Source organism: Mytilus californianus, unplaced genomic scaffold (assembly GCF_021869535.1).
Source record: "Mytilus californianus isolate M0D057914Y unplaced genomic scaffold, xbMytCali1.0.p SCAF_7, whole genome shotgun sequence".
Classification (NCBI taxonomy): Eukaryota; Metazoa; Mollusca; class Bivalvia; order Mytilida; family Mytilidae; genus Mytilus; species Mytilus californianus.
Window position 1 is genome coordinate 22,917,279 of NW_026262723.1, and position 13,698 is coordinate 22,930,976.

At 32.2% G+C, this 13,698-nt stretch overlaps 1 protein-coding gene across 9 annotated transcripts in view; it reads left to right on the forward strand.

Moving 5' to 3' along the window:
- The window catches only part of LOC127710074 (zinc finger ZZ-type and EF-hand domain-containing protein 1-like), a 73,995-nt gene that overhangs the window by 52,090 nt on the left and 8,207 nt on the right, over nucleotides 1-13,698 (forward strand). For all 9 annotated transcript variants that reach the window (XM_052215807.1, XM_052215809.1, XM_052215808.1 and 6 more), the window contains 10 exons: nucleotides 112-193; nucleotides 609-709; nucleotides 1,369-1,540; nucleotides 2,236-2,364; nucleotides 3,258-3,560; nucleotides 4,263-4,547; nucleotides 5,114-5,214; nucleotides 5,335-5,391; nucleotides 5,615-5,725; nucleotides 13,134-13,485. In XM_052215807.1, the coding sequence (XP_052071767.1) occupies nucleotides 112-193; nucleotides 609-709; nucleotides 1,369-1,540; nucleotides 2,236-2,364; nucleotides 3,258-3,560; nucleotides 4,263-4,547; nucleotides 5,114-5,214; nucleotides 5,335-5,391; nucleotides 5,615-5,725; nucleotides 13,134-13,485 (1,693 nt within the window). The remainder of the gene's footprint in view (nucleotides 1-111; nucleotides 194-608; nucleotides 710-1,368; nucleotides 1,541-2,235; nucleotides 2,365-3,257; nucleotides 3,561-4,262; nucleotides 4,548-5,113; nucleotides 5,215-5,334; nucleotides 5,392-5,614; nucleotides 5,726-13,133; nucleotides 13,486-13,698) is intronic.

Here is a 13,698-nt window from a genome sequence, read left to right on the forward strand (position 1 = left end):
ATGTATGTTTTCATTTTTCATCAATAGAAGACCCTGCATTTGAAAAACTTGTTATGAATAAAACAAATTAAAAATTTATGTTGATACTATAATATTTATGATTTATAACAGGGGAGAAAGTGGCCATGAAGTCAACACACAACATCTAGCTATGGGATTGTTAGGTCCGTTGTTGAAGAAATCATCACCCAAGGTATTTCATTTCAAGCTTTGTGGAAATTTTGTATCTTGATTGTGCATAAAAAAGTGACTGGGAAAATCTCATTAAGAAATTTGCATACCCATAAAGTTTTACTTTCTGTTGTAGTGCATAAGAAAGTAACTGGGAAAATCTCATTAAAAAAGTGCATACCTATAAATTTTTACTTTCTGCTGTATATTTTTTGCATAAAATGTATGTTCATTATAAAAGTTTAAAAGAATGACAAATGTCATTAAAAATTATGCATTTCTTTTTTGTTTAAAGATATTTATTAGTTATTTGAACAGTTTGAAATATACAGATTTGTGACAATTCAAGGGAGGTAATACTGTTTAGGAATTATTATTCTAATGTTATGATACAGATGATACATGATCTTAAAAATAAATTTGACTATTTAAAATAGGTAGCAGATGAGGCAGTGATTACTAAGGACTGGACCAGTGAAGTGGAAGGTCAAAAGTCAATCAAATATCTCTTCTCATTTGGGGCAAACTGTTTAGAAAAGTAAGTCAGATAAATTGTTTCGCATTTAATAAGTCAATATATTTTCAACAGCTCTACATCAAGTCCAAAGACCATCTGAAATGTAACACACTGTCATCACACATGTTAAAAATGTGAATATATAATATGCTAGTGATATTTCAGTTGCTCCCTGATTCTTTTAGATATCAATGTTGGCACTAAAAATTACAAAATAAAAAACATCCAATTGAATATACTGGCCCAATATGTACCAAACTGTGTATAACTGATATCTATGACTGTTTAAAATTGAGAATAAAGTTATTTTTGTACTCTACCATGAATAATGATTTTAATAATTATATCAAACGGTATGAAACAAAGAAAACTATAAAAAGGGTGAATTAACCAAAATAATTTTGTGTTTTGATATACATGCACTGTATTTATATTATTTTCTTGTCTTTTTTCTTTCTTTGTGAAGTTTCCCCCCCCCCTTTTAATGAGATGTTTGATTTTTATACAGGGACTTTATTAGACCTTTTTTACATCAAGATTTTACATTTTGTTATCTGTTTCAGATGGAGACTAAAATCTCCGTATTTTATAATTACGATTTTATATCATATTTTTTTACCCATGGGAATTAGAATGGGTGTGTTCTGTGGCCAGGATTTTATATTTATTTTTTGTTACAGATGGGGATTAGAATGGGCGTGTTCTGTTGCTAGAATTTTACAGAGTTTATACATATCTACAGAATGGAAGATGGTGATACACAAACATCTTACACACTGTGTATTATCTATGACAGACAAGCCTGATCTACAGTCTATCTTTGCACTGTTTGTTATGGCTGGCTTCCCTGAGGTATAATATTGTGCTTAGAAATACAGGAAATTAGTGGTGAATGATTTATGTACAGTAGAGTTTATTTTGAACTTGATGATATCTTTAATAGGAGGTATTTAGAGTAAAACTTAATGAGTCAGCAAACTTACAAAACAAACACCAAAAATAGACATTTTATTGTCACCAGTGATGGGAAGTCCCTACCCCATTTGACTATGATGTAGTCACTATGATGTAGTCACTATATTGTCTAAACAAGTGAATGTATTCAACAGTGAGGACCAAAGATCATGCTAATATCCAGAAATGAATGTTTATTTGACTGTGAATAAAAAGATAAAGCTTCTATGCTTATACTTGTGTGTGTTTGTATTTTTTCTTTTGAAGGCCAAAATTTAGTAAAATTCTCAGTATGCTTGATTCAGATGAATATACCTCAGATTTACGGAAGTTTCGTTTTGGCCATAAGGGTTTCAATTCTTTAACATTTTTGTAAAAAGCTTTTGTTTGTAATCATTTCAAAAACAAAAAGGTTAAAGCATGGATCATTTATGCTGTAATACACATTTAAAAAACAAATTTGCAGAGTCACAATGCAAAAATTCAAAAGACCTATGAACCAACATTTTTTCAATAAAAACGGCTAACCTCCATAAAAGTGTTTTTGTAATATGTAAATGCATGGACAAAATATGGGTCTGTTTGTCTTTCAGGTACTAACAATAGGGACATTGGTCCACTTCAGTCACATCGGAACAGAGCAAACAGGTGTAGTCCTAAAACATTTCCCTGATAAATACCAAACACTAGTCATAGACATCAAAACAAGGAAAAGACACACGGTAAGTCAAATCAAGTTCTCTCCCTTGCAACATTCAGGTAACTGTTCCACCTTACTTGTTTAGAGTTTGTAAAACCAAACACGGCAGTATTTCAGAATCTTTTAAGTTGCAAACATTGCACATCCATCGTCTGCACACAGATTCTCATTCAATCTTAAAAAAAAGTGTTTACCTGATGTGTTAGCATATCTTTAAAATCAACTGTAATGACAACATACTATTAGGTCAAAGTCCACATTCCCTAAATGACATTAAATTTTATTATACTTCACGTAAAAATGCAATATTTTGATTGGCTTATACGAGGGTGTTAATTTACTCTATTCTATGGTAAATACTCTATTACCCTTCACGGAGACGCTTGATCAAATGTGTGCTTTATTAAATACGACTCTATCCTATGGCAAATACTCTATTACCCTTCACGGAGACGCTTGATCAAGTGTGCGCTTGATTAAATACGGATGGTTGTTATGTACAAGACGTCATAGTTTATTATTTTGAATTTGAAATTTAATCAACAGAACATTCAGTATAATAAACTAAATAACACATATCTGAGAGGGTGATAGAGCAGATTGTTACCCCTCGAAAAGACATTGTCAACCTTGGCTTCGCCTCAGTTGACAATGTTTTCTCGGGGTAACAATCTGCTCTATCACCCTCTCAGCTATGTGTTATTTATATAATGTCTCATGTAAAACAGCTGGCAACTTTGTCTGCTGAATACATAATGGAGGATTGTTATGTATTAAAATTGTCTTCTGCAAAATGATTTTTTTGAAGATTTTCCAGCACACTAGGACTTTTAAGTTAGTATTGTTTTAATAGATTTTAACCATCCTAAGAATATATGTTTATGAAAAAGGATTCAACCTTTTGATTACTTTCAGATAAATGATAAATTCATTGATTGCCTCAGTATGGTAACAGAAGTTTGGGATACAGATCACTTTAGCGTTTTTATACAAACTGTTAAGAGTATAACAGCCAAGATCAAGACTGATGAAGATATTTCTGTGGAGGCAGTGTGGGTGTTATCACTAAGTCTTAAAGTTCTTAGCAACAACTTAAAGAAGTTAGGAGAGACTTATTATGCAACAGAACTATTTGAAGCCAGTTTTATTCAGTGTTTGGTTTATCTATCAAGTAAAGGAACAGATTTCAGTCAGCAGTGGCTCATTAAAGATTTGGAGGTAAATTATAGTATCACCATTAATTATAATAAATGAACATTCCAGCATTTAAACTTTCAGAGAAATTTTTTTGTGCATTCTTCAAACATTTACCTCAAAGTTTTACAAATAAGTGTTCGTTTACTCAAAAATATTTTGATATCATTGAATAATTCATACATCATATTCCTAGTGGCATTTTGAGAAAGATGCAAAATTTGGAAATCTGAGGAATCAATTAAGCCTCATCCAAATTTTGCATCAGTCAAAAACTGCAAATTGGTCATTTAGTGGTTTTAAAACAAGAAATTGAAGAGAATTTGTTTCAGTCAAAAGACCAAAAATGTAGATTGAGCTTTATGAATTAATTTTGCAATGTTTCTTTTCATTTACATTTAAAGGAATCTAGAGGTCTTCATACATTCTTTAATAATAGACTTGTGTATATACAATATGTCAAGCTCTAAAAAACCTGTCAGAATCTGGACAAGCTGAGAATTCATTTGAAAGAGACTACCAAATATGTATCACTAACACAGTATTCTTTAAATGGACCAAACATCAATTTTCATGGTTAGAGGATATGTTTTTATATATATCTTGATACAAAGTCCTTCAAAGCTGGTTGCTGACAAATTATGCTTTCATTTGAGTAGCAGTTTAGTTAAAGAAGGTTTGTAAGATTTCCTTCATACATATATAATTTATGTTTTACACTTTCAGGTTCTGTCCCTGATGTTATATACTGATGGAGTGAACTCAAGTGGGAAGAAAGGACGACACCCTTCATTCCCAGAACCACCCTCTATTGTCTCATTAAAACCTTTGAAATCCAAGGATAAAAAATCAGGAGATGACAAAGAAAGTCTTCTGTCTACATCTTCATCTTCGATATCGTGTTCTCCTTCATCGTCTGATGATGATGAGAATGTAGCAGACGACACAGAAAATGATGATGTCAATAGTATATTTCCTGATGCAGATGATGATACAAAGGGAATGTTTAAGGTTAGGGTTAAAAACAGTAATCGTAGTTTCAATTAAATATGCTGTGTACTGATTTTTGTTCTACAAATATGAATAAAAGGATATGTGGGGTATATTTCAATGAGACAGGAACCCAACAGCACAAAAACCAATAGACAACTAAAGGTTAATAGTTTTTTTTGCAGGATATAAAAACTATGGGCATCTTAAGGTGGGGGAAAGTGTTGTCATATCCAAAGGATGTATTTTTCAATAAGCATGAAAACAAAGCACATTGAAAAATTTGTAATAATTTTTATAGGATACGATACCACAATGGCAGATTGGTACATGTGTTAGTAGGTTTTCATCAAGAAAACAAATAGAAAATATATAAATCATCTTTAATATCAGTAAACAGTTTAGTTAACCCTTTTTAGTAATATTGAGGAAATATGAATGCCAAAGCAGGCCAATTAAATAGTTGGAATAGTGTTTTAAATCAAATGGATATCATTAAATCTCTCAGATTTTAGTTAGAGCTTTATAATGATGGAGTTTTGATATCTTTAATTATTCTTTTAGCGATTTTTATTTATATATTTCAGTTTTTCCACGGTGATTGTAAGGTTCCACTAGATGTACTCAGAGCTATATATGATATGAATGATAAAAATACTTCAGAGTGTTATAAAGCACTCATAGAAAAGTAAGTATTACAGAATTCTTTTATTTGTCTTTCAGTTTCTGAATAATGAATATTAAAAACTTCAAGGTTGAAACTTTCCTTACCTAGTCACATTATTGTCAAGTTATCTTTCTTTTTCAGTCTGGAAAGTTCAGCATTGCAGACAAAAGATGAGATAATGAAGATGGCACTCAAATGGTAAGTTGGGATTTATAAATGTTTGAAACTATCAAAATGTTATAAATTTTATTTCAAAACATCAGAAAGGTGAGGGTCTACATGATCAAAAACTCCAGTAATGAATATGTGCCAGTCATTGCTTTAAATTTTCATTGATTAATTTTGCTTTTTGTCCAGTGATAAACAATCACATTGATCAACAAACACATTAATAAAAATACAAATTTTTTATATGTTTTAGGGGAGGACGTCTCTCTGGATCGACACAAGAACCACCAGTAATACCTACTGACTCAGAGAAACTGATAGATACAGGCATCTACTATCACCAAGTCATACAGTCCCAGAATAAGTAAGTCTATCTTTTATTCACTTTACATATTTTAGGCATTTAATCTGGAATGGCAATTTTTGTTTTGCAATCACTTGGCATCCATGGCTAAAAATCATATAAAAAAAGATCTATTTGAAGCCACTGAAGCATTTTGAACCAATCCCAGCAAAATTAGTCCTTATAATGTTCATAGCTTTTCCAGTGACCTGTAGACCAACCCACAGATTCCGGTATCTAAGATAAACTTGACATTCTTTGATTATTTGGACCTTGTATTGATGAATTGATCCAATAACTCACATTTCAGTGAGGGCTTGGATATAATTTATCTCTGTGAACTTGACATTAAAGAGACTTCCAATTGTGAAAAGTATGCTTGATATCAGAATTATTTCTTGAAATTGACACAGAAGCACACATTTAAACTGGGATCTATGACATTTGTTACAATTTCAGTTTTCCTATTGTCAGTTGCCCTTTTGTATTATGTTAACATATCTCAATTAATATGTTACACACGTGCATGTTTACATCATACTGACTCCATTAACTGAGGAGTGATTCTAACGCAAAAATCTTTTAGCAAGGTAACTGTCTCCAGCACAAATTCTTTGATGTGTCTGTGTCTCGACTCACAAGAAATGTTTTCATGGTCTTAGATCCTTAAACACCAAAATGGCTGTATGATCTGAAAATTTATAGTTGTGAACTTATTCCCTATTATGGAATTTTTTACTGCATGCATAGCAGGAGACACTTACCCTGTTGACATAACCAGTCTTATTCTGTTTAGAGCTCATACACTGGCTTTTTATACCCCCGCTTTAAAAAATTGGGGGTATACTGTTTTACCTATGTCTGTCCATCCATCCTTCAGTCCGTCAGTCTGTCAGTCCGTCAGTCCTTCCTTCCGTCCCGTGAAAATTTTTCGTCACATTTTTCTCAGGAACTACAATACAAGGATTTTTAAAATTTGGTTTCAGGGTTTATATAAGTCGGCTATACCGTGTGATGCGTTTTCAGATTGATCACTCAACAACTTCCTGTTTACCGAACACTTACATCATTTTACACAACACGTCCAAGTTGAAAATTTTCGTCACATTTTTCTCAGGAACTACATTACAAGGATTTCTGAAATTTGGTTTCAGTGTTTATATAAGTCAGTTATACCGTGTGATGCGTTTTCAGATTAATCACTCAATAACTTCCTTGTTTACTGTCAAATATTTGGGCTGAGGTTATCATCAGTGAGCAGTAGCTCGCAGTTTCATTTGTTCCCTTGGTTTATGTTTTCCAAACAGATTTATGAGTTTTGAAAATCAGTATGAACTACAGTTGTCTCCTATTTATAGTTCTATTTTAGAGTTTTTGAATGACCCATCAAACCAATAGAGCCTTTTGACAACTAAAAATAATAAATGTTGTAAAATTCATAAAATTTATTTTCCTGCAGCACATGTTTCCTGCCCAATTGCGGCAAAACCTTTTTTTTAAGAAAACACTAGTTTTGTGTTAGGATTTCAACAAAAATTGGATTTAGGTATAATATGCTATTCCAAACTGATTTCCAGTGTCACAAGTTATGTGCATACTATTTTGGGTGAAGATTGAGAAAATATTTATCTTGATGATAATTTTAATTTTTGGAAGTTGAGAACCTACAGCTAGGACATGTAGGATATAAAAAAATTGCTTGAAAATATCAGTTATTTAAACACAATCTATTCCTTAGAATTGTTGGGTTAGGCTGGCATTTGTTTACAATATCTTGTAACTTAAATATTCTGAATAAATTATTGATAAAATTGAAATTCTCAACCACATTAGTAATGACACTTCCCAATAAGAATTAAAAAATCATCAGATCTCCTTCTCAATTGAATACTTGTCCCATACAAGTGTAAACTCATCCAATGTTACTGCCAGTAGGGTACATTGTATAACATATGCAGTACCCACAGAATCCTTGTTCATACTCATGTGTGAAAATAAAAATGTATGTCCATGTACAGCTCTAGAATTTATAGATAATCAACTGGAAAAAAAATAGGTGATTTAAAAAATAATTTTATTTAACACCAAGTATTGCACTCCTATAATATATTTTCATAATGTCAAATTTTATTCTGACTTTGAATATTAATTACAAATCAAGGCTACTTTCTTGTTTAAAACAGATCTGTCACTGAAAAAGACATCAGCTTCCTAAATAATGGTTTATGAACAATATATGTTCATTTCCCTAAATCACATCATTTAAACAATAAGCTGACAATCCATGATGTATAGTCTGAATGTCCATGTAAGACAAGTAAATAAAAAATTATCCAAAATAGAACTTTTAGGCACAGTCCTTATTACAAAAGGTATATTAATATATCAGAATAAATGTTTCAGATTGTTCCTGAATTATGCAATGTGTTTACCACACACATTTTACCATTACTGATACTGGTCTCCTCAATTAACTTTTGCAGCAGCAGGCCCAATGCGAATCTTTTTTTAAATCTTTGTATAGGTTCTATTGGTCTGTAGTAGTGATTCTTACAGGCCTGATAGAAATTTAACAAGCCTTGGTTGGTGGACCTGTGGCCAAGTGCGATAGCTGCCTGGCTGAGACTTTTAATTCCAATGAAAATGTAATCAATGCTCTGCCTTGATTTTTTGTTCATATCCATTTAGAATATTTCTGTTCATATTTATCACTTTCACTACACACCTTTCAATGGTAGAGAATGAAGGTCCTGGTAACTTTGCTCCGACTAGGAGTTTCTGATCTCAGATGATGTGTATACAACATGGTAAAAAAGGTGCTTCATCGTATTTACAATCCATTAGTTGTCCTGATTTTTTAGCTCACCGGGGCCCGAAGGGCCCCATGTGAGCTTATGCCATCACTTGGCGTCAGTCGTCGTCCGTCGTCTGTTGTCGTAAACTATTTCAAAAATCTTCTCCTCTGAAACTACTGTGCCAAATACCTTCAAACTTTTACTAAATGTTCCTTAGGGTATGTAGTTTATAAATTGTATCCAAAGTTTTGATCCATCGACAAACATGGCCGCCATGGCTAAAAATAGAACATAGGGTTCAAATGCAGTTTTTGGCTTATATCTCAAAAAATAAAGCTTTTAGAGCAAATCTGACATGGGGTAAAATTGTTCAATTGGTCAAGATCTATCAGCTCTGAAATTTTCAGACGAATCGAACAACCCATTGTTGGGTTGTTGCCACCGAATTGGTAGTTTTAAGAAAATTTTGCAGTTTTTTGTTATTATTTTGAATATTATTATAGATATATATAAACTGTAAGCAGCAATAATGTTCAGCAAAGTAAGATCTATAAAAAAGTAAATATGACCATAATTGTCAATTGAGCCCTTAAGGAGTTATTGCCCTTTAAAGACAATTTTACACAATTTGTTCATCAAGTTTGCTAACATTTAAAAATCTTCTCCTCTGAAACTACTGGGCCAATTACCTTCAAACTTTAAATGAATGTTACTTAGGGTATCTTGTTTATAAATTGTATCCGAAGTTTGTATCCATCGACAAACATGGCTGCCATGGCTAAAAATAGAACAGGGTCAAATGCAGTTTTTGTACGCCCGTCAAATTTTTGACGGGACGTATTATGGTATACAAATGTCTGGCGTCTGTCCGTCTGTCTGTCTGTCTGTCTGTCTGTCCGGCATAACATGTCGCACCGTAACTTGAGAATGACTTATCCAACTTTCATGAAACTTAACATAGTTGTTATTTATGATGGTCAAACGATCTGTATACTTTTTGGTGAAAATAAGATCAAAACTTTTTGAGTTACGAGACTTAGTAACTAAGACAGGTGTGTGTTTTTTTTCACATGTCGCGCTGTATCTCAAAAACAATTTATGATTATTGCTTAAAACTTTACACACTTCTTAGTTATATTGATCTTAAGATCTGTATACTTTTTGGTGATGATTTAAAATTTTATTTTAGAGATATTGAGTATTTTGTTAAAAAAGGGGGAGGGGTTTTTCACATGTCGCGCCGTATCTCAAAAACAGTTTATGATTATTGCTTTAAACTTTACACACTTCTTAGTTATATTAACCTTAAGATCTGTATACTTTTTGGTGATGATTCAAATTTTTATTTTTGAGTTATTGAGTATTTTGTAAAAAAAGGGGGAGGGGTTTTACACATGTCGCGCTGTATCTCAAAAACGATTTATGATTATTGCTTTAAATTTTACACACTTCTTAGTTATATTAATCTAAAGATCTGTATACTTTTTGGTTTTGATTCAAAATTTTATTTTTGAGATATTGATTTTTTTTTTTTTAAAAGGGGGGGTTTTCACATGTCGCGCCGTATCTCAAAAACGATTTATGATTATTGCTTAAAATTTTACACACTTCTTAGTTATATTAATCTAAAGATCTGTATACTTTTTGGTTTTGATTAAAAATTTTATTTTAGAGATATTGAGTTTTTTGTAAAAAAAAAAGGGGTTTTCACATGTCACGCCGTATGTCAGAAACTATTTATGCTTATTGCATAAAAATTCACACACAAGACGATGGGCGTATCATGCGCTCATGGCGCAGCTGTTTATTGGCTTATATCTCAAAAACTAAATCTTTTAGAGCAAATGTGACGTGGTTTAAAATTGTTTAATTGGTCAAGATCTATCGGCCCTGAAATTTTCAGACGAATTGAACAACCAATTGTTGGGTTGCTGCCACCGAATTGGTAGTTTTAACAAAATTTTGCAGTTTTTTGTTATTATTTTGAATATTATTATAGATATGTATAAACTGTAAGCAGCAATAATGTTCAGCAAAGTAAGATCTACAAAAAAGTAAATATGACCATAATTGTCAATTGAGCCCTTAAGGAGTTATTGCCCTTTAAAGACAATTTTACACAATTTGTTCATCAAGTTTGCTAACATTTAAAAATCTTCTCCGCTGAAATACAGGTGAGGGATTCAGGCTCTTGAGAGCCTCTTGTTGTAGGTCAGTTAATTTTGGATTTTAAGCTGAAGCTAAAAGTCTATCTTTTGGATGAAGTAACTGTAATATTACGTGTATGGACAGTAAATTCTGAAGTGACCTCTCCTGAAGTTGTCACATGTTTCACAGTTTCATAACCGTCTTTAATCCACATCAAATTATTGGGACCTGCTGCAGTAGACACTTTATGTTCTATATCTGTAGTACATTGCATGTAGGGTTTGATAGTTTTTTCCTGTTGTTCTATCTTGCCAGAGTTTTCTGATCCAGCATCATACGGAATTTCCAGTAATTTTCTTGGAATAGCTTTTGAAAGGGATAATGTTCTCAGTTGGTTTTCGCTCTCCTTCTGTATTTCTAACTCACTTTTCTTTTCTGCTTTGTATTCTTCCTCTTCAATCACATCATGACCTATATGAACTTGTGTTAGGCATTTAAGACAGATAAATTGGTCACAAGTCTTACAATACAAGCAGCAAGCTTGTCCTATGTGTTCCTCACATTTATTATCTCGAAAGCCAAATCTTAAAGTCTCTGTTTCAGATTGACCTACTTCCTTAATGTCAACAATTTTATGGTGGCTGGCATTTTTAAACTTTAGATGGACCTTGTCTTTACATTTACTACACAACAACAATGAACAGTCCAAACATTTCCACTGGATTTTGTCTCCTCCCTCACACAGCTGGCATCCTACAGGAATCTGGGCTGTTTGTGTGGACTCTGCAACAGCCATTTTGGAACTTTGAAAAATGTCAAATTCTGATATGATTTAGTTCCCCTCACTTTTTGTTCACATGAAGTATTGATAATTATAAGAGTTAAACCTCCGTGTATTGATAGAATTATGAATTATGAATTACTGAACCATAGCTTTAGAATAAATAAGTATATGTTTAAATAAAGGAAATGGTCAGTGAATTTAATGTCCTTAATTTGTGACACATTTTAAACTTAATAGTTTACAAAGGTTATTTAAAGTACTGCATACCTATGTTTTTTAATTTAAATTATAGTTCTGTCAAAAATGTGTTTCAACACTAGTAAAATTTCTATTAGATAAGTCCCAAAATTTCTTACATTAAATGCCACACAGTAGAGAATTAGTTGTATAGGTATTGACTAGCTTAGTAGAAACTTTTAATTTTGATTATGTCTGTATAGGTGTTATAACCAATGTTCTGGTCAATTCCATTCAATCTATTCTAAGTTTTAAAATATAATTACTACTTATGTAGTTCTGAAGTGCTGCTCACTTTTACAATTTTTCCCTGAAGATACTTTGTATCTTCTGTTTTTTTCCTAAGTGACATATTAGCAAAACAATTGTCTAGTTACCCTTATATTTGTCAATATTTTTTAAAACCATACATTTCTAAAACACTAGTAAGAAAATATTTTCAAATTCTTGAATTTCATTCATTTATTCTTTTCTTTATTTCTGCACATTTACAATGAAAAATCAGGATGCATTCCTTTCCTGCCAAAAAGTCAATTCCTTGCAGCTCAGAAACAAGCACATAGTGATGTATGTCATATCTTAATGTTTTTTCTTATTTGGAGAATTGGGTGTTAATGGCAAACCTTTAATTGTTTCTTGAATATTTATTCACAACTTGTATAGATTTTGGTACAATTAAGAGCTTGACATAATGCATCAAAACATGTCTATTGTTGAAGACTGATATTGCCCTGTAAATGTCTTTTGGTTGTTTTTGTCAAGGGTACCTGTCTCATGAATACTCCTCATGTCTTTTTATTTATATACACGGACATATCTATATTTTTTCAAGACTTTGGTGTATTTTATGTAATATTGAAGAAGATTTCAGCATGTAATGCTATTTTAAGTTTCAGCACAATCTTACTTTATTGTGAAAAATAAGATATCACAATTAGCGTAATTATACCCCCGCTTTAAAAAAAGGTGGGTATACTGTTTTTATACCCCGCTTTTACCCTCACTTTAAAAAGTGGGGGTATACTGTTTTACCTCTGTCTGTCTGATCCATCAGTCCGTCCATCCGTCCTATGAAAATTTTTGCGCATCTTTCTCAGGAAATACATCATGAGGATTTCTGAAATTTGGTTTCAGGCTTTATATAAGTCAGCTATACCGTGTGATGCGTTTTCAGATTCATCACTCAACAACTTCCTGTTTACCGAACACTTACATATTTTTACACTATTAAAATTATCCATATTTGGGCGGGGGTATCGTCAGTGAGCAGTAGCTTGCAGTTTCACTTGTTTTTCAGATGAAGATAATTAGATAGGTGTCAACTATCCAGATGTTTGTGAGAGCCACCTATATTTTTTCCAAAATTTTTCTGAATTCCATTCTATTCTGACTTCTTGGTAAATACCTGTATTATCAAAAATGATATACCAACTTATTAGCAGTATTTTAATTTTACTTGTTGTAGAATCCCAGAGAAGGCAAAAGAGGAAGCAAGTTCTGAAGACACAAAGCTAATGAACACACCAGATAATGATGTGGAAGATGACATACAGAAACAAAAACGTAGCAGGAGTGCTGAACTTCTTAAAAAGGAATTGGAAAAACAAGGAAAATCTAGCTCTAGAGAGTACCTGTATAAAGTAAATATGGCTATGGCTGTGTTATATGCTAGACAAGTTCTGAGAAAACTCTTAGCACACTGGCCAGAATCTGCTCCCGCCATTACAGCTGAATTATTAGGATGTAAACAAGTTCATGATATCCCATGTATCCTGGATTTACTCAATCGGTCAGAGACTAAAGATGTATTCCAGACTGTAAGTTGTAATTCTAATACTGTGGATTCATCGTTATCGTGGGGTGCCAATTTCATTGGTATAGATGAATCTCAAATTAAAATTTCCAAAAATAAATTTTTTCTATTATCTTGTATGCAGACTTCAGCATAACCACAAATTCAAATAGCCACTAAAATGAAAGTCTTCCTCAATCTACAGAAATAAATGAATCCACAGTACTGATTTGAAGTA